General features: G+C 46.3%; 2 protein-coding genes across 2 annotated transcripts in view; one reads left to right on the forward strand and one right to left on the reverse strand.

The window, feature by feature from the left end:
* Positions 1 to 6,002, forward strand: part of GNL2 (G protein nucleolar 2) — a 39,635-nt gene extending 33,633 nt beyond the window's left edge. The window contains exons 12-16 of the mRNA XM_033954962.1: positions 626 to 733; positions 1,053 to 1,492; positions 1,777 to 1,856; positions 2,977 to 3,068; positions 5,806 to 6,002. Of these exons, the coding sequence (XP_033810853.1) occupies positions 626 to 733; positions 1,053 to 1,492; positions 1,777 to 1,856; positions 2,977 to 3,068; positions 5,806 to 5,952 (867 nt within the window). The 3' untranslated portion in view covers positions 5,953 to 6,002. The remainder of the gene's footprint in view (positions 1 to 625; positions 734 to 1,052; positions 1,493 to 1,776; positions 1,857 to 2,976; positions 3,069 to 5,805) is intronic.
* Positions 6,003 to 8,156: 2,154 nt separating this feature from the next.
* The window catches only part of DNALI1 (dynein axonemal light intermediate chain 1), a 36,716-nt gene continuing 25,545 nt past the window's right edge, over positions 8,157 to 19,327 (reverse strand). The window contains exons 5-6 of the mRNA XM_033954964.1: positions 10,027 to 10,191; positions 8,157 to 8,517 (exon numbers count right to left, since the gene is read on the reverse strand). Coding sequence (XP_033810855.1) covers positions 8,482 to 8,517; positions 10,027 to 10,191 — 201 coding nt within the window. The 3' untranslated portion in view covers positions 8,157 to 8,481. The remainder of the gene's footprint in view (positions 8,518 to 10,026; positions 10,192 to 19,327) is intronic.

The following is a 19,327-nucleotide window of genomic DNA, read 5'->3' on the forward strand; positions in this document are numbered from 1 at the left end:
ATGGTATTCCAAAGGTTCCTTGACATAGTACTGAAACATGGAAGCAGGAAAAAACCAGCACAGTGGAGCATAGAGCAATAGCACAGCAGCTACACAATCATCACTGCTGGCATAAAGGGTTCCACAACATCCAACAGGGCCCCTGTTTCGCAATCAAGCTTCTTCAGGGATTTGAGCATCAGTTAACTCGCTTCACCTCCTGTTAACGCTCAAATCCCTGAAGAAGCTTGATTGCGAAACAGGGGGCCCTGTTGGATGTTGTGGAATCCTTGATGCCAGCGGTGATGATTGTGTAGCTGCTGTGCTATTGCTCTATGCTCCACTGTGCTGGTTTTTTCCTGCTGAATTATATTGAATGTTGATTTAAAAAAAAATACACACCATTTCCTATAGAAACTGTGAATATCCTGACTTAGGTGTCCTATTTCCCACCTCCATAACCTGTACTTGACTGGGAAGTCAAGGAATGTCAGGCGACCCGCAGGGGGTAACTTCTATTAGAGACCTTTTGTCTTAAGAAATTGCGTAAAAACCTTCTGCTCAATCCTTTCAGGATGTCGCTTAGAAACGTGCATTAATTACTTTTAGCAACTCTACCGGGCCTCTGTATATTTGTTTTTTTCAGGGTGGTGAGCCTGACATTCAGACCGTATCCAAAATGGTGCTTAATGATTGGCAGAGGGGCCGCATACCGTTTTTTGTGAAACCGCCCAATATGGAGCCAGTTCCTCAGGTAATAATTTGCATGCCATTGGCCAGAATCTGTCCTACAATGTTAAACTGGTTCACTTTAGGGTATTTTATGCAGAGAACGTTTTAGAGAAGAATTTAATCTTTGAAACAAGAAATTAAAAAATGTTTTTTAGTGGTTGAGAGGGAAAAGGAAGTGTATTAATATGACTGAACTTGTTTAATTAGGACACTGTGTAATTTGCCGTCATACTTTGTTTCTGTGTTTCTCTTAATTAAGGGTGGGGTTAAAATTATTATTGTGTAGCATGATGTGGGCCTGACAAAGGTTTATTGTGCTTTCTGCCTTTTTTTTTTTTAAGCCTTTAAAGGCTGTGGAAGTTGCTACAGTGCCTATTCAGAGTGGCATAGACGCAGAAACATTCAAATCAGCAGATGGCAATGTGGAACCAGCAGATCCCAAAGGAGGCACACAGACCATAAACACTGAAATAAAGCAATTCTTGTCGGGGGTCCGGCAGCACTTTGGCAAAATTAATGTGGCACCTGAATTCTCAGGGGAGGATCTGGTACCACTGGAGTGGTCAGGTGCCGAGGACACAGATTCCGAGGAAGAGGAAGGCGGTTGTGTCGGCGAACTTGAAAAATCTTGTGACGCAGACAGCAAGAAGACCGTGCAGCTGTCGCATTGTAGAAACGATGATCGAAATTCCAAAGCTGTAAATCGGACGCTGGATGATAAGATCGCAAAATATAAAAAGTTCCTGAGTAAAGCCAAAGCCAAGAGATTTTCTGCTATCAGGTATTTATGCAAACTGCTCAGGAAAAGACACTTTTTATTTATTTTTTTTTATTCTTCTTTTAGGATAATTGCTTATCTCCTGACATGGTTCTCAAATTAGAATTTCATTTTGGAAAATTATTATAGACCAGCACCTCAAAAGCCAAGGAACTGGCACATATCGGTGGCATGGTGAGAGGCTGAGAGGTGTGCCCTATTGATCACACAGGGAAGAAAGTTACACTTTATTAGATACTGGTTCTCTATCTGTATTACAAAATTATCCTTGTATATCTGAATTGTAGGATCTCAAAGGGACTGAGCGAAAAGATTTTCATGAAATCTGAACCAAAGGTGGAGAGGCAGGAGCAACCAGAAGTCCAAGGTATGGTGAAATTGGAATGACTGAGCCTGGAGGAGGAAGTGTCTCTTCAGTAGTTCCTTGATATGTGGGACGTGTCCCTTTTTCACTCGCTGGCTGGCCGACCTTGTAGTGACCCTCCTCACTAGCCGCTTCTGAGAGGAAACAGCTGTGCTCCTTTCCTATCCCCCCCCCCTCCTAATTTCAGAGATCGATCACTGTCTGAATGAATTCGCTGCCTATCATTATTCTGTGTGATGCCCTTTAGTCTGTTCAGAGCAACAAAAAGAGGCACTGGAGATGTCACAGCCAACTGATGGTTACGAACCTTTTATTTAAAGTGAAACAACTAAAATATATAAAAACGGGACTTATTTTTTAAATATATTTTAGTTGTTTCACTTTAAATAAAAAAACATCAGTTGGCTGTGGCATCTCCAGTGCCTCGTTTCGTCGTTCTTTTCATAATAATCAGAGGCTTGATCTCTTTTTTTCGCCTTTAATCTGTTTAACCACATCTAGCCTGTGAACCAAAATACACTTCCCCCTCCTTATTCACGAATTCTGTATCTACGGATTCGCTTATTTCACGGTTTTAAAAGAAAAAATCACTTTCATTTTTCGGGCTATTTTAAGCCCTATAAGCCCCCCCCCTTAAGCCTTACCTGGTGGTCTAGTGGGTTTTGGGGGGCAGGAACGATCTTCCCACGCTCCTGCCCCGTGCAGATTGCTCACAGGAAATGGCTCGAGAGACTACAGGAGCTCAAAGCAGCCATTTCCTGTGAGCGATCTGCACGGGGCAGAAGCGTGGGAAGATCGTTCCTGCCTGAAAACCCGCTAGACCACCAGGTAATGCTTAAGGGGGGGGGGCTTTCAGGGCTTAAAATAGCCGGGGGCAAGGGGCAGAACCGGCCCTAATATTATTTGCGTTTTTTTCATATTCGCGGGCCGGCTCTGCCCCTAACCCCCGTGAATACGGAGGGGGAAGTGTAGATCTCTGCAATGTATTGATGTTTTTCAGGTTCAGTTGCATCAATTTTCGTGTGATGAAGGGGGAATGCTCCTGTGGAAAGAGAACTTTCTTATCCTGGGTTGTTCAGTGATATTTGCAAATAATTCCAAGGTGTATTTTTTGCACCTTTAGGGTACAGAAAACAAGGAAGGAAGCGGAAAATGAATGATGACAGTGATGAAGTTAAAGCGCGAGAATCCCAGCAGCAGCTCACGTCAAAGCAGGTGGGTATGGGATGTGCCTTTCATACCCCCGTTCATGTGCGGTGGGGAAATAGCTGAGGTGACATTTGCTGCGAGGGGGTGACTCGGCTGCTTTACCGAGCACCATTGCTCCTTTTACAACTGGTGCAGCCTGAAAGACAATATTTGTTCCTTTGTAAGAAATTGAAAACATTGTTTAGCAAATACTTTTATTGTGATCTGATTAGAACCAAAGCTGGAAGTATTGTACAGCACAAGCAGAGCAGTGCAGGTCTTCCCTCTCCCCCCTCCCCCCCCCCATGCTGTCCTGGAATTACGCCTCTGGGTGCTCCTCGGGGGTGTGAAAAGTCTTTCAATCTCCCAGCCTGGTCTATCTGCCTTGACCCTTAGTATTGACTCCCAGCTCTCAGGGCCACCAGTAAGTTGGATTTTCAGGATATTCCTAGTGAATATGCATGAGAGTAATTTGCATAATATCCAGACACCAGACCTATTTGTGGCTTTTGAGGACTGGGACTGAAGACTAAGTGGAAGATTCTCAAATGTTTGCAGTAAAACTCGATGGCCAGCTGTTGCGGACGCTACTGTTACGATTTCAAAAAGGCGAGTCATTCTTGAAAAACCATGCATGCAAATGAGGTTCGCGGGGGGTCACTAAATTTGCATGTGCCGATTGCTGGTGATAGCGATCGGCACATGCGCAGAATAAATGTGCAAAAAAAGACCCATAATTCAAAGATTGGCAGGAGGAATGCATGTCCACTCCCTCCCACCTCCAAGCAACACGCCCTCCTGCCACTGCCATCGTGCCCCCAACGACCCCACCCCCCTTACCTTGTTTATGAAGTCCAACCAGATGGATGCCTACTCCCACCGACCAGCAGGCCCGCCTCTTCAAAATGGCCTTCCCCTCCCCGCCAGTTTGAAGAGACGGGCCTGCTGGCTGGAGGGAGTAAGCATCCCTCCAGCCGGACTTCATAAACAAGGTAAGGGGGGTGGGCATGGCAGTGGCAGTGGGTATCCCACCCGCTGCTGGGGGGTTGTTGGGGTTTTTGCACCGCAGTGGGAGGGAGTGGACATCTCTCCCGCTGCCAGGGGGAGGGTTGTTGCATGGTGACGGGAGGGAGCAGGCGTCTCTCCTGCTGGGGGGGGGGGGTTGCTTGGCGGCAGCAAAATTTTCTGGCAGGTCTAAGTTGTCAAGTCTTACTTTCCTGTCAATGCCTGAGCCAGTCAGCGCCAGAAAATTTTGCTTGCAAATGTAGGACAGCGAGGTTAGCGAATCACCCAGCAATAATAATCAACCGGAGTGCTCCTTTAAATATTAATGACCTCATTGTAATAAATTTGCATGGCAGAGACTGCTAGGAAGCTCGGAAAAGACCGTTTTGATAATTTGCCGCTAAAATATATGAATGCTAAACCGGCTGGAACCGGTTTAGCGACCACCTTAAAGTTTTGAGAATCTTCCTCTAAGGACCTAGTCTATCGGTAAGGTTGCCAGTGAAGATTTGATACTAGTGTGGATAGAGAAAATAAACTTTGCACGCAAGGCACAGGGCAGCATTCGGATTCTAGCCAAAAACTGTTTGTTGATTCAGTGGTGAAGGATTCTGGCACGATACCACCTCAGGGGCGAAGTTATCAATGTGGGCTGCCATTAAGATAAGCAGTTTTACAATTAACCCCCAGTTATAATTAATTAGGTCTTATTGCATATAATAGGACCAGTGACGGGACAAAAGCGCGCGAGACTTCAGTGTGCCGACAATTCGGCGCAAGACCCCAGCGCACCGCTGAAAAAGTTACTTTTAAAGAGCTCCAACAGGGGTGTGGGGGGGGGAACCCCCCACTTTACTTCATACTCTTTGCGCTGCCGTTGGGGGTGTGTGGGGGGTTCAACCCCCCACATTATAGAGAAAACTTAACTTTTTCCTAAAAAATCGGGAAAAGGTTAAGTTTACTCTATAATGGAGGGTTCCAACCCCCCCCCCCCACGGCAGCACGAAGAGTATGAAGTAAACTGGGGGGGGTTCCCCCCTCACACCCCACGTCAGAGCTCTTTAAAAGTAACTTTTTAGGCGACGCGTTCGGGTCTTGCGCCGAATTGTCGGCGTGCTGAAGTCTCGCGCGCGAATGACTATGAACCAATAGGACCTGTGGTAAATTAACAATAGCCCACATTGATAACCCACACCCCTTAGTGTATGTTGTCATAATGCCTAAGAGCCAACCTCATCTGTCATGTCACAATGGCTTGATTGTCTTTTTATATGTAACAATGATTGAGAATTTTAGAGCCATTTCTACCGCTACCAGTAGGGCAGGTTATTTAACTGTTAAACCTAGTTATGAGTAACTGGTCTAGTTGTATAAAATGGGACCTGTGCTAAAGTAAAATAACCCGTCTTACTGGTATCCCGTGTTGGTCATGGTCATCTTAGTTCATAGCTTTGAGATCATGGGTTCTGGCCCAGAAATAGCTAAGAAAAAGGGAAATTTAAATTAAATCAGTCATTTAAAGAAAGGGTAAGGTTGGGCAGACTGGATGGACCATTTGGGTCTTTATCTGCCGTCATTTACTATGTTATGTTACAATGCCATCTCTGCTTCTCGTAAGCGGATATGGTCACCTTACATAAAAGTAAAGCTGGTGATTTTAGTTTGCCTGTGTTAAAAACCAAGCCGTAACTAGTTTTGGAGGGTGAAGAGACTGGGCTGTTTCAGAGCCGAGCTGAATTTTTTATTGCCATCTCTGCAGAGGAGAAGACTGGAGCGGGAGCAGCGCGTGCGGAAGGTCGGCGTGCGATATTATGACACGCACAATGTGAAGAACAGAAACAGGAACAAGAAGGAAGGCTCAGAGGGACAGAAAGCAAAACAGATAAGAATAAAACTCAGACAGTGATTCTGTAAATCCTATTTGCACATTAAATTTATTACAAAAAAAAAAAAAGACATTGGAATCTATAATATAAGTTTTACTTGTTTATGAAGAGATTTATAATACTTATAACTCTAGTGGATGTACAGTAGTGATGAGTAAGTGCGATATATGTTCCTGCCTGAGAGAGCTTACAGTCGAGTGCACCTGAGGCAGCAGGAGATAACACAATAATGTTGGGTTTAGAAGTGGGTTTTGAACTAGGCCACATTTTCTTTAAAAGGGTGAAGAACTTCTGCCTATGTTCCAGAGCCTACAAATCTCTACTGCTGAGTATGTTTAGAGATTACTTTTGGCTAACGGTGCTCCCTTTAGTTTACACCACCTGTTGGCTGTTCTCGCTCGTTTGACATCCCAGTGCGGTTCCTTGAACCCTTGGTAAAGGCAGAGACTCTTCCAGGCACTCGGTTTGACTGGAGAATTGGTTCAGGCACATCGCAGCGAAAACTATGCCACGCTGCTAGCGTAGGTCTTGAGGCACGTTGCCTCCCAGGTAGAGAGAACTCCAGATCCATTCCCAAAGGTGATGTCAAGAGTCTGTGATAGATTTTTCTAACACTCGCATTTGGTTCACGCTGCACAAAATTAGCTATGGTCCCATCATCTGACTATTCTTCTCTTATACCATAAGGGATCGTATTGCAACAATATAAGGGGGAAGCACAGAACTTTGCAGCTGGCCTGCGACTGGTGTGTAGGGAATACATTACAGAGTTTTGGCCTGCAGCCCAGGTATTGTATTATGTATACACCCTAAGGCACCAAGTTCAAATCTGATGCACAAACTTGTTTTTATTTCTTTACAGCGTTACTTGCCGCTTGTTTATCAGTTTTCCCAAATGTTGGCTGGCTGGATTAAATTACCTTCATCCTTGTTGGCAGAAAAGCTGGCTAAAAGTCTGTATAAACTTCAAATACTTTCCTGCTTCCCTTATAACAAGGTTATAAGGAAATGCAATTCCATTTTCTTTTGATTTCTGTGGTAAGAGCACTGACCAGAGAGTAACTGATCTCCAGTTTTCCAAGGGATAGGGGTCCGAGATGGGTCGCCAGCTTCGTGCATGCCTCATTCCAGTTGCACTTTTGAGATGCCTGCAATAGCTCAAACGAATAAAGCAGAAAGCCACGGCCTCCTCGCTTCCAGTGCTATAGCTGTAATTTGCAGTACAGAATCGGAATCGGGGAGCGTGAGTTTTCAAGCGTGGTCCAGCTGAACTGCAGTTACATGCCAGCAAAATATTTGAGCTGCTGCTGGCAGTGTTTGTGACCTGAGGATAAGGCAACTGGTTGTAAAGCTGAACCGCTTACCAGCAGTATGTTTTCCCTTTTCTTGAAAAGAAAGGTGGTCTTCTACTTGTGGTCAGCTGACAATGAAAACACTTTTTAAATTAATTTAATTGAACTTGGAAGAGCCATTTTAGTCTCAGACCCAATATAAAAGATGGAGGTAGGAGAGAAGGTGGTATTTATGGTAATGGTAATTTTATTACAGGATCTGTCGGTATAAAAACTATCCCCATTGGCATATAAATTCTAACATACAAACACCTCTTGACAAAGGAATAAATGTGGCCCTGGGAATTTGTACGAGAGATCATGGTGGCCTGTATATTAAGCAACACATTGAGTTCAATGTTGTACACCCCCACCCCTGCTGTTTTTTACCTACTGTACAAAGATAACTCAAGTCTCCTGGCTTTTTCGCTGGTGCAGTCCCTTGTCTCTCTACCTTTCAATGAAAATGATGCGAGCGCAGCTGAAAAGAAATTGTTTCTGGGAATTTAACACACCGTCAATCGAGAGAACAGGATTTCTCTTATTATGGAGCAGACAGTCTGCTCCCCTTGCCTTTTAAAATGCTCTAGACAGTTGTAGTTGAATTGCACTTTGGTTTTTGCCTTCAACAATGTACCTGGACTCGGGCCAAGCAATAAGCAGCGCCCTCGGTTTTTATCTGTGCAGGCCTTTTACTCAAGTTTGCAATCTGATGTCTGGGTCAGGGACGACAGACTGGTCATGAACATCTAGGTGGAATGAGGAGGAAAGTGGAGCAGACACAAGAGAGCTGCCCCCCCTCCACCACCTTCATAGAAAAGATGGCAGCCAGGGGTTCGGAATCATAATGAGGGATCCTATGTGAGCAAAAAGGGATATCGAGCAATGTTCAGTTCATCGGGGAATTCACTTTTATTTTTGACGGTGTCATTAAAATCTACTGCCTCTTCTAGGAAAGACAGCTTAAGAATAAAGCCAGGGAACTTGGAAAAACACTATGAAAAATTTGATCATTAACCTTAATTATGAAAATGATATATTTCACAACAAACTTCTGTTGCAGGATCTTTCAAGATTTACAGTTGCTCTCATCGCTGTGATAAATATTGGAGGAATAAAGTGGATGAAGAATGCAAGTTGGCTGCTGGTGGCCATTACAGTGTTTTAGTAAAAACAAAAATCCTGGCAGATGTAGCGGGGGCCAAAGAAGAAACGTCTTCACTTCTTTGGTGCGATTATGCCTTCCAACTGTGCCTGAAAAACAAACAAGACAGATATTTAGAAAAATGATTATGAAATGAGCACTCCAAAAGAAACAGACCTAAAGCTGAGAGGTCTTCACTGGGGATGTTGTAAGACCAGGGCTGTGAGGCAAATCATAGCTTTGTAGCGGTGCCTTTGGCCTTGGGACTCAGCCTCTATAGCACTGAAAAGGAAACTGGAGCAAAGCTGCTGAAATCGTGTTTTGCCTCTTGGGTTCCAAGTTGGAAAATGTTTTACTCCGCAGAAAACAAAGCAACACAATCCAAAGGTTCCACAAGGGAAGCGAAGCAGCAAAAAGATTGCGGAACAGAAGGTCAGATGGACCAGTTTTTAGTTTAAGAAGCGTCCAAATAACTTAGAAACAATCCCCAAAGGGTGTATACAGTCGCAAGTGACCCACAGGATAGTCGTCTGAACTGTGTTGCTTGTTTGTAGCCTCTTAACTACTTGGATTTTCTGTGATTTTTAGGTTTACATTTAAGGCACCCAAGGACCTTATAAGACCCCTGAGGAAGGCATCTTTATTTTGCCGAAGCACGACCTGTGTGGGGTCATTTTTATTGTACATGTTATTTGGTTTCTATCCTGTGGTTCACTTATGACTGTACAATATATATCCTTTCTGGGTTGTTTTTAAGTTATTTGGATATTTATTAAACTACAAACTGGTCCATCGAATCTTCGGTTCCACAATCTTTTTGTTGTTTTGTTACTGCACAGAAAATCATTTGGCTTTGCAGCTTGTCTCCTGCTGGGGGTCTAGAGCCCTCTGGAATAGCAGCGTGCCAAAGCTTTTCCAATTAGCAAGGGTAAGATTTTCAGGGTAAGCCTAACTTAGGAGTATTCAGTTTACAGCTGAAAATTCATCTGAAGTTAGGAGTTTTATGCCTGCCATTCACTTAACCTAGATTTGAGCCTCGAGCTGAAAATCAGTGCTAAGCTCCTATTTTTTCCCTGTCCGAAACCCACTTTTTAAGGCTTCTCTGTGTATGAGTTTAATGAAAGGTTGAGCGTAATGTTAGGCACTCAGCCCTAATATTTTCAAAGAGGCCAATTTAGAATCATAAACCCTTTGAAGACTGAGCCCTGTGTTGTTAACTTCTTATGGGAGACCTAACAAGGAAGTCACAGATTTTAGGGGTAACTCCCTCAGCCCCTCCTAGTACCTGGAAATATATCAGGACTAGCGGAGAGTTGCCTGAAACCTTGAATGTCAGTTTCCTGCAGACACCAGTTCTTGCCTTATTTTCACCAACACACTTTTGATAAAGGCCAGTACGCCGAAACACTGCCAGTGTGACATATTTTGAACTATACCCCCTTGGCTGAATTTCTGACATCTTGTCCTCATGACTTCTCGTTGTGCATATCATCACCCTTTCCCATTTGTTTTAAAAGTACTTCCATATAATTTAATTGAGTGACGCTTGGTCTTTGTACTTTCTGAACGTGTGAAAACCCGTTCTACACCACTCAGGATTTTGTCAACCTCAATCATACCTTCAGTTGCTGATTGGTCCGTTTAAGGAACTGGATCTCCTCTGCATGCTTTTTCTCTTCAACTTGCCGCCTTTCAGCTTCCCGTTTCTCGATAGCTTCGCATTTGGCTTTTTGCTCATTTACTTGTCTCTCCAACTCTTTCTTCTCACCTTCTAGCTCTGATATCTTTAAGAAAATAAAAAGAGTAGATTGTTTCACAGGGCTTTGGAATTACATAAAAAATATTGGTAACCTTTTTTCCCCACTGTGGTGCCCATTTTTTAAGCAGATGGACATCTCAAAATCACCCAAAAAATGCTCCATATTGTGACTTTCAAAAGGCAGAATTTGGACATTAGGCCCAAAATTAGGACATCTTTCAGTGATAACAGAATGGGAAGAAATGACCAAATCTAAAAATAAGAGTATTTTTATCTAGACCTGATCAAGCGTCTCCAGGATACAAGAAGGTGCCCTGAATGAGCAGCTAATCCCCCCTGTGGTTACTGACACCTCTCGCAGCCCCCTAAGATATGAAAGTAAGTGTGAATACAAGCCTCTATGTCGGCTTCAGGCATTATGGTCATTCCTAGTAGACCAGCAGATAGAGGAGTAGCTTAGTGGCAGTGCAGTGGACTTTGAAAAACGGGATCCAGGTGTAACGTCCACTTTAGCTCTTAATTCTGTACAAATGTACCTGAATTTATAAACCACCTGCAAGCTTGATGGCTATTATAGTGGTGGACCTTTAGGTACCGTAGGTTTATCTGTTCTTGGAGGGTCATAATAACATAAAGGAATTAAGGTGGGATCTTGTACTGGGTTTGTTATTTAAAGTCCGCTGCACTGATGTCTGTATGTGTGGCCATTTTTGCACAAATGTTGCCAGACAGATTAGAGCCTGTTTTTTTGGCATTCATATTTTCAAAAAGGAAATCCTGATATTTTTCCTGTTAGAAAATGGCTCTAAGATGAAAGGGGTTGTTTTTTTTTGTTTGGGGGTGGGGGGAGCCTCATGGATGGTCTTTCAAAAATGCCTCTCCACCTATCCTCTACCTAAAATAATGCAGAATGTGAGTGAGCTAAAATGCCTGCCCTGGGTACTCAGCTTTCTCCTGGAGTACTGGGGCTAAAACATCACAAACAATCTGAAACATAGGACAGATACGTTACACAGGTGTAACTAGAAATGTCTGAATACACAGAAACTGACAAAACTACATTATTTAAAAAAATACTCTTCTGAAGCAAGCAATGAGCTACCAATGAGAAGAGGATAAAAACTTGTATAGAAAATCCTTGCACTGTAACTATGACAAATTGAAACCTGTAAACTGTATATTATGCATACAGTGGTACCTCGGAATCCGAACACCCCAGAACTCGAACAACTTGGAATCCAATCTATTTTTTAAATTAAATTTTGCCCCAGAATCCAAACATATGGACACTGCAAGCGTTGCTCAGCCCATAGCTTTCCCTCTGACACAGCTTCCTGTTTCTGCCTGGATGCTTCGCATCAGAGGGAAGCGTTGGGCTGAGCACTGCTTGCAGTTGCCGATCTTGCTGCCTATGCCAGTGGGGCCTGATCTTGTCTATGCCGACTGGGGTGCCCGATCCAGTGTGTTTACTGTTAAATTTATTTGAAAATCTGAGTTTGTGGGATCAAGGAATGGATTAATCCAGTTTCTAATATTTTCAATGGGAAAAATTGTCTTGGAACTCGAACGGGGTTAAATTCTAATACTAATTAAATTCTAATACTAATGCAGAGGTACCACTGTATTAGTATTAGATCCCTGGTATATGTTGAGTTAGGATAAAAACTTGTATCAAAAAATTTGTAGTGTAACTATGGCAAATTGTAAACTGTATATTATCCCAGGACAAGCAGGCAGCATATTCTTAATGCATGGGTGACGTCACCGACGGAGCCCCGGTACGGACATTTTTCACTAGAAAGTTCTAGTTGGCCGCACCGCGCATTCGCGAGTGCCTTCCCGCCCGACGGAGGAGTGCGTGGTCCCCAGTTTCTTCGTTTCCGCGGAGCGAAGAAGACGCATGTGGTTTCAACGGCCGTTGAAAACTTCCTTTTTGCCTTCCCGCTCGCGTTATTTTCTTGTTTTTTCTCTTTTTCCCTTCGGGTTTCTTTTTCCGTTCTAAATAGTTTTAAAAAAAAACTTTGTTTTTTCTTTATTTTTCAGGCCGGCCCCGGCGGGGCCTGTTGCCATCATACAAGCCTCCGGCTTTGATTTTGAGGAGGCCGTGTTTCCCTTCATGCCCCCTCAACCGGGCTTTAAGAAGTGCCAGCGGTGTGCACGCCCGATCTCTCTCACTGACCCACACAATTGGTGCCTACAGTGTTTGGGTCCAGAGCATCGGGCTGACACCTGCACCCGCTGTGCCACTCTTAAGAAACGCAACTTAAAAAATCGGCAGATCCAGCAGAACATCCTTTTCGGTACCGGATCTGCTATGGAAACTGCCGCGATGTCGACGGTACCACAAAAGATGGCACCGACCACTTCGACGCCCGATCCTTCCTCGGGGTCGCTGGCACCAGGTAAGCCGGCTAAGAAGCCTTCCACCTCCCTTGAGCGCCCACCTGCCACAGTGGCGACGCCGGTCCTCCCGGCCTCACGCCGATCCCGCAAACGCTCCGCCCCGATCTCGGTGAGTGCCTCGTCATCGGCCTCCTCATCGCCGGGGCGTGGAGCAGCACCTATGGAACCGAAAAAGAAAAAAGCGGTACCGGTGCCACCCCTGGATGACCGCATCGTGGCCATACTCCAAGACAAATTGCAGGAACAGCTGCAGCAACAACTCCAGCACCTGCTACCGACCCTACTGGCACCACTTCTTTCGGTACCAGACCGGCCCGAGCCTCGCACCATCCCACCGGTGTCCACCCCCTCGGTGCCACTCAACACTTCCATGCCAATCCTCTCGGCTGAACCACTCCGTTCTCGTCCTGTGGTACAGACCCGCTCTGAGGTCGATCCTCCTCGGGTCCAGGAAGGGCACCGGTCTCCCCGGGACCCAGAATGTCACCGCTCTTCCCGGGACCGGGTCAACACCGATCTTCCTCTCCCGGTACTGTCTCCATGTGCTCTGGCAAGTCTCTTTCTAAGACCCGCCACACCGAGCCTTCCACCCCGACATCTCGGCGTGCGCACACTGATATCAGGGACCCGGACTTATGGGAAGAATCCCCACCCGGTACCGAGGAGGATGCATCATCCACAGACGAGGAACCCTCAGTGCCCGATACCACTTTCAAGCCTGAGCAATCCTCTTTCACCAAATTCCTCAGGGAGATGTCGGCGGCTCTTTCTATTCCTTTAGAGTCCGACTCCAAAAAGTCCCAGGCCTTTCTGGATGCCTTAGACTTTGAACAACCTCCCAAAGAGTTCCTCAAGTTACCCGTCCATGACATACTGCGGGAAACTTTTTATAAAAATTGGGAAAATCCACTCACTGTCCCCGGAACTCCTCGTAAGCTTGACAGCCTATACAGGGTCATTCCAATTCCGGGTTTTGACAAACCTCAATTGCCCCATGAGTCTCTCCTAGCTGAGTCTACATTGAAGAAAACTCAGGGCTCCAGTGTTTATGCCTCCACCCCTCCTGGCAGAGAAGGCAAAACGATGGATAAGTTTGGCAAACGCCTTTATCAAAATGCCATGCTAGCCAACAGGGCGAATAATTACACATTTCACTTCTCATTTTATATGAAGTATCTCGTACAACAACTATCCGCCCTACAAAAATACATCCCTGAACGCAAAGTTCCACTCTTTCAACAACAAATTTCCAGTCTCCTTCAACTGCGGAAATTCATGGTGCGCTCTATTTTAATATATTCATAAATGATCTAGAAATAGGGACGAAGTGTGAGATAATAAAATTTGCAGATGACACCAAACTATTCAGTGGAGCTCGGACTAAAGAGGACTGCGAAGAATTGCAAAGGGACCTGAATAAACTAGGGGAATGGGCGACGAGATGGCAGATGAAGTTCAACGTTGAGAAATGTAAAGTACTGCATGTGGGAAGCAGAAACCTGAGGTACAACTATACGATGGGAGGGATGTTATTGAATGAGAGTACCCAGGAAAGGGACTTAGGGGTAATGGTGGACATGACAATGAAGCCGACGGCACAGTGCGCAGCGGCCGCTAAGAGAGCGAATAGAATGCTAGGTATAATCAAGAAGGGTATTACAACCAGGACGAAAGAAGTTATCCTGCCGTTGTATCGGGCGATGGTGCGCCCGCATCTGGAATACTGCGTCCAATATTGGTCGCCGTACCTTAAGAAGGATATGGCGATACTCGAGAGGGTTCAGAGGAGAGCGACACGTCTGATAAAAGGGATGGAAAACCTTCCATATGCTGAGAGATTGGAGAAACTGGGTCTCTTTTCCCTGGAGAAGAGGAGACTTAGAGGGGATATGATAGAGACTTATAAGATCATGAAGGGCATAGAGAGAGTAGAGAGGGACAGATTCTTCACACTTTCAAAAAATAAAAGAACAAGAGGGCATCTGGAAAAGTTGAAAGGGGACAGATTCAAAACAAATGCTAGGAAGTTCTTCTTTACCCAACGTGTGGTGGACACCTGGAATGCGCTTCCAGAGAATGTAATAGGGCAGAGTACGGTACTGGGATTTAAGAAAGGATTGGACGGTTTCCTGCTGGAAAAGAGGATAGAGGGGTATAAATAGAGGATTTCTGCACAGGTCCTGGACCTGTTGGGCCGCCGCGTGAGTGGACTGCTGGGCATGATGGACCTCAGGTCTGACCCAGCAGAGGCATTGCTTATGTTCTTATGTTCTTATTTATGATTCATTTGAGTTGACCTCCCGAGCGTCTGCCATAGCTGTTGCCATGCGACGTCTGGCCTGGTTGAGGGTATCTGATCTTGACATCAACCACCAAGACCGCCTAGCTAACGCACCCTGTCTTGGGGACGAACTTTTTGGGGAGTCCCTGGATTCGACCACCCAGAAGCTCTCAGCACATGAGACCAGATGGGACACTCTGGTAAAACCTAAAAAGAAGGCTCCACCTGCTCGTCCTTATAGACCACAGTCCTCTTACCAGCGCAGGTTCTCGGCCAGGCCTCTCAACCCGCCCCAACAGCAGCCTCGCAGACCTCGTCAACAACAACACACTCAGGCTCGCTCTCAATCTCACCAACCTGCCAAGCCTCTTCCTCCGTCAAAACCATCTCAGCCCTTTTGACTCCTTTCTCCAAGGCATAGCCAGTCTTCCACCATCATTACCTCTTCCTCAGCCAATCGGAGGACGTCTCCAACTCTTCCTCAACCGTTGGGAGGTCATCACATCAGACCTGTGAGTCCTCAACATCATCCGTCACGGCTACTCTCTCAACTTTCAGACTCTTCCACCAGACAACCCTCCTATAGAGTCTGCGTCCCACTCCTCCCAGTCCCTTCTCCTCCTAAGGGAGGTCCAATCCCTCCTTCTCCTCAATGCCATCGAAGAGGTTCCCAAAGACCAAAGGGGTCAGGGATTCTACTCCCGCTACTTCCTGGTTCCCAAGAAGACAGGAGACCTTTGTCCCATCCTTGATCTCCTGGACCTCAACAAGTGTCTGGTCAAGGAAAAGTTCAGAATGCTCTCCCTGGCCACGCTTTATCCTCTTCTCTCTCAACACGACTGGCTATGTTCCCTGGACCTCAAAGAGGCCTACACTCACATTCCAATCCATCTGAATTCACGTCGCTACCTCCGATTTCAGATACAGCACAGCCACTATCAGTACAAGGTGCTACCCTTTGGCCTCGCATCATCGCCCAGGGTGTTCACCAAATGCCTTATTGTGGTGGCGGCTTTTCTCAGGTCTCACAACCTCCAGGTGTTCCCCTACTTGGACGATTGGTTGGTAAAAGAACCTACGTCTCCACTTGTGCTGCAAGCCACTCAGTACACCATCTCCTTCCTCCATCTCCTGGGGTTCGAGATCAACTACCCCAAGTCGCATCTGCTTCCCACACAGCGACTTCAGTTCATTGGAGCCGTTCTCGACACCACTCTCATGAGGGCGTTTCTCCCCTCCGACCGCCAACGGACCCTGCTCCACCTCTGCCGCCAGGTGCTCCTTCATCACTCCATTCCAGCTCGGCAGATGATGGTCCTCCTGGGCCACATGGCCTCGACGGTCCATGTGCTTCCTCTGGCGCGACTCCACCTCAGGACACCTCAATGGACTCTAGCCAACCTATGGTCACAGACCACCGATCCTCTTTCTCATCCCATCTCTGTGACATCGTCTCTTCAGCAATCTCTTCAATGGTGGTTGAACTCATCCAATCTTTCCAGGGGTCTACTCTTTCATCTACCCCCTCACTCCATGATCATAACCACAGATGCCTCCCCCTATGCACGGGGAGCTCACCTGGGAGAACTTCGCACTCAGGGACTCTGGACCCCTCAGGAGCGTCAACATCACATCAATTTCCTGGAACTCAGGGCCATGTTCTATGCCCTCAAGGCCTTCCAGCACCTTCTCTACCCTCAGGTTCTTCTCCTGTGCACAGACAACCAAGTCGCCATGTACTACATAAACAAGCAAGGCGGCACCGGATCTCCCCTCCTCTGTCAGGAGGCCATCCGCATCTGGACCTGGGCCACGGCCCGCAGTCTCTTCCTCAAGGCTGTCTATATCCAGGGCGAGCAGAACTCCCTGGCCGACAATCTCAGCCGCATCCTTCAACCTCACGAGTGGACTCTGGATCCCCCCACACTCCGCTCCATCTTTGCTCAGTGGGGCACCCCTCAGGTGGACCTCTTTGCAGCTCCTCACAACCATCAGCTGCCCCAGTTCTGTTCCAGACTCTTCTCTCCTCATCGTCTGGCCCCGGATGCATTCCTGCTCGACTGGACGGATCGGTTCCTCTATGCCTTTCCTCCACTGCCTCTGATGTTGTGGACGTTATTCAAACTCCGCAGGGACAAAGCCACCATGATTCTCATTGCCCCTCGGTGGCCTCGCCAACACTGGTTCTCCCTCCTACTCCAGCTCAGCTCCAGGGAGCCCATTCCTCTTCCTGTGTTTCCTACTCTACTTAAACAGCAGCATCAGTCTCTACTGCATCCCACTCTATCCTCGCTCCACCTGACAGCTTGGTTTCTCTCGGGCTGACCTCTCCAGAGAATCTATCTCAGCCTGTCCGTCGTATTCTGGATGCCTCAAGGAAACCGGCCACCCTCCAATGTTACCATCAGAAGTGGACCCGGTTCTCCTCTTGGTGTCTGCTTCATCATCACGATCCCACCTCATTGGCGGTGGAAACCGTACTGGACTATTTGCTCTCTCTCTCCGACGCTGGCCTCAAGTCGACCTCAATCAGAGTCCACCTCAGTGCCATCACTGCGTTCCATGAGCCTATCCTCGGAAAACCTCTTACGGCTCATCCCCTGGTTTCCCGGTTCATGAGAGGCCTCTTCAATGTCAAACCACCTCTGAAGCCTCCTCCAGTCGTCTGGGACCTGAATGTGGTTTTATCAGCACTCATGAAACCTCCGTTTGAGCCTCTTGCCACAACTTCACTCAAATTTCTTACATGGAAGGTGCTTTTCCTCACTGCCATTACCTCTGCCAGGAGGGTTAGTGAGCTGCATGCACTGGTTGCCGACCCACCTTTCACTGTTTTTCACCATGACAAGGTGGTTCTGCGTACCCATCCTAAATTCCTTCCCAAGGTGGTCTCGGACTTTCATCTCAACCAGTCCATTGTGTTGCCTGTCTTTTTCCCTAAGCCCCATTCTCATCCTGGGGAACAGACGTTGCACACGCTGGACTGTAAGCGTGCCCTTGCTTACTACCTTGACCGTACCAGGGCTCACCGCTCATCTCCTCAGCTCCTTTTGTCCTTCGACCCTAACTGTCTAGGTCGTCCTGTCTCCAAACGGACGCTTTCCAACTGGCTTGCTGCCTGCATTGCGTTCTGTTATGCTCGGGCCGGTCTCTCACTGGAAGGTGCTGTCACGGTCCACAGGGTCAGAGCTATGGCTGCTTCTGTGGCTTTCCTCCGTTCCACGCCCATCGAGGAAATCTGCAAGGCTGCACTTGGTCCTCAGTTCACACATTCACTACTCACTACTGTCTGGATACCTTCTCCAGACGGGATGGGCACTTCGGCCAATCTGTATTACACAATTTATTTTCCTAATGGCCAACCATCCCTCCTCCCTCTCTGTTAGCTTGGAGGTCACCCATGCGTTAAGAATATGCTGCCTGCTTGTCCTGGGATAAAGCACAGTTACTTACCGTAACAGGTGTTATCCAGGGACAGCAGGCAGATATTCTTACGACCCACCCACCTCCCCGGTTTGGCTTCTTAGCTGGCTTATCTTAACTGGGGACCACGCACTCCTCCGTCGGGCGGGAAGGCACTCGCGCATGCGCGGTGCGGCCAACTAGAACTTTCTAGTGAAAAATGTCCATACCGGGGCTCCGTCGGTGACGTCACCCATGCGTTAAGAATATCTGCCTGCTGTCCCTGGATAACACCTGTTACGGTAAGTAACTGTGCTTTATGTATGTTAACTTGTAACCCATTCTGAGCTCTGGGGAGAACGGATAGAAAACAAGTCTCGACACAGGCTGAATCTTTTTAATTGTCTTTATGACATCTTTGGTATGAGAAATAGTTGTGTGCATTATTGTATTTTTCTGTAACTAATTGAGAAAAATGTATCAAAAATGGGAAAACTAGCCATTTCAGAAATGATCTGGGAACTGGTGTTAAAATTAGTTAACTGACTTGATAGCATGAGTCACAGCTCTGCAATTTGTACTGCCACCTAGTGACACGGGGTAAGAATGTTCATAGAAAATCCCACTAGAATGACTTTGAAAGGTTGAAATGTTGGACAATGAAAAATATTGCAGTGAGCACAGCGAGACTGAAGACGCCGTTAAGGTGGCTGTAGTCGATGGAGAAGAGGTTGCTGTCCGTACAAGAAAACAGAACTATACTACTGAATATGTTTATTTGCTACTGATACTAATGGCTATGTGGTTAATGAGAAGAATTTAGAGGAATTTAAAAAGTATTGAAAGTACTTTGGCATTGGACTTTAAAGAGAAAAAATAAGGGAGAGAAGTTAATATAAAATAAAGAAAATTTAGGGGGAAGTTTTTATATCTATGACTGCAGTGAGAGCAGTGCAAAACCTATTTCACCCGGAAAGGTATCTAGCTATCACTGGTCATTCTAGTGCGATTTTTTTTTTTTTTGCTATTTTTGTATGAGTGTTTGACTACTATGTTTGAGTGTGTGGCGCAGTGG

This window comes from Geotrypetes seraphini, chromosome 8, assembly GCF_902459505.1.
Source record: "Geotrypetes seraphini chromosome 8, aGeoSer1.1, whole genome shotgun sequence".
Taxonomy (NCBI): Eukaryota; Metazoa; Chordata; class Amphibia; order Gymnophiona; family Dermophiidae; genus Geotrypetes; species Geotrypetes seraphini.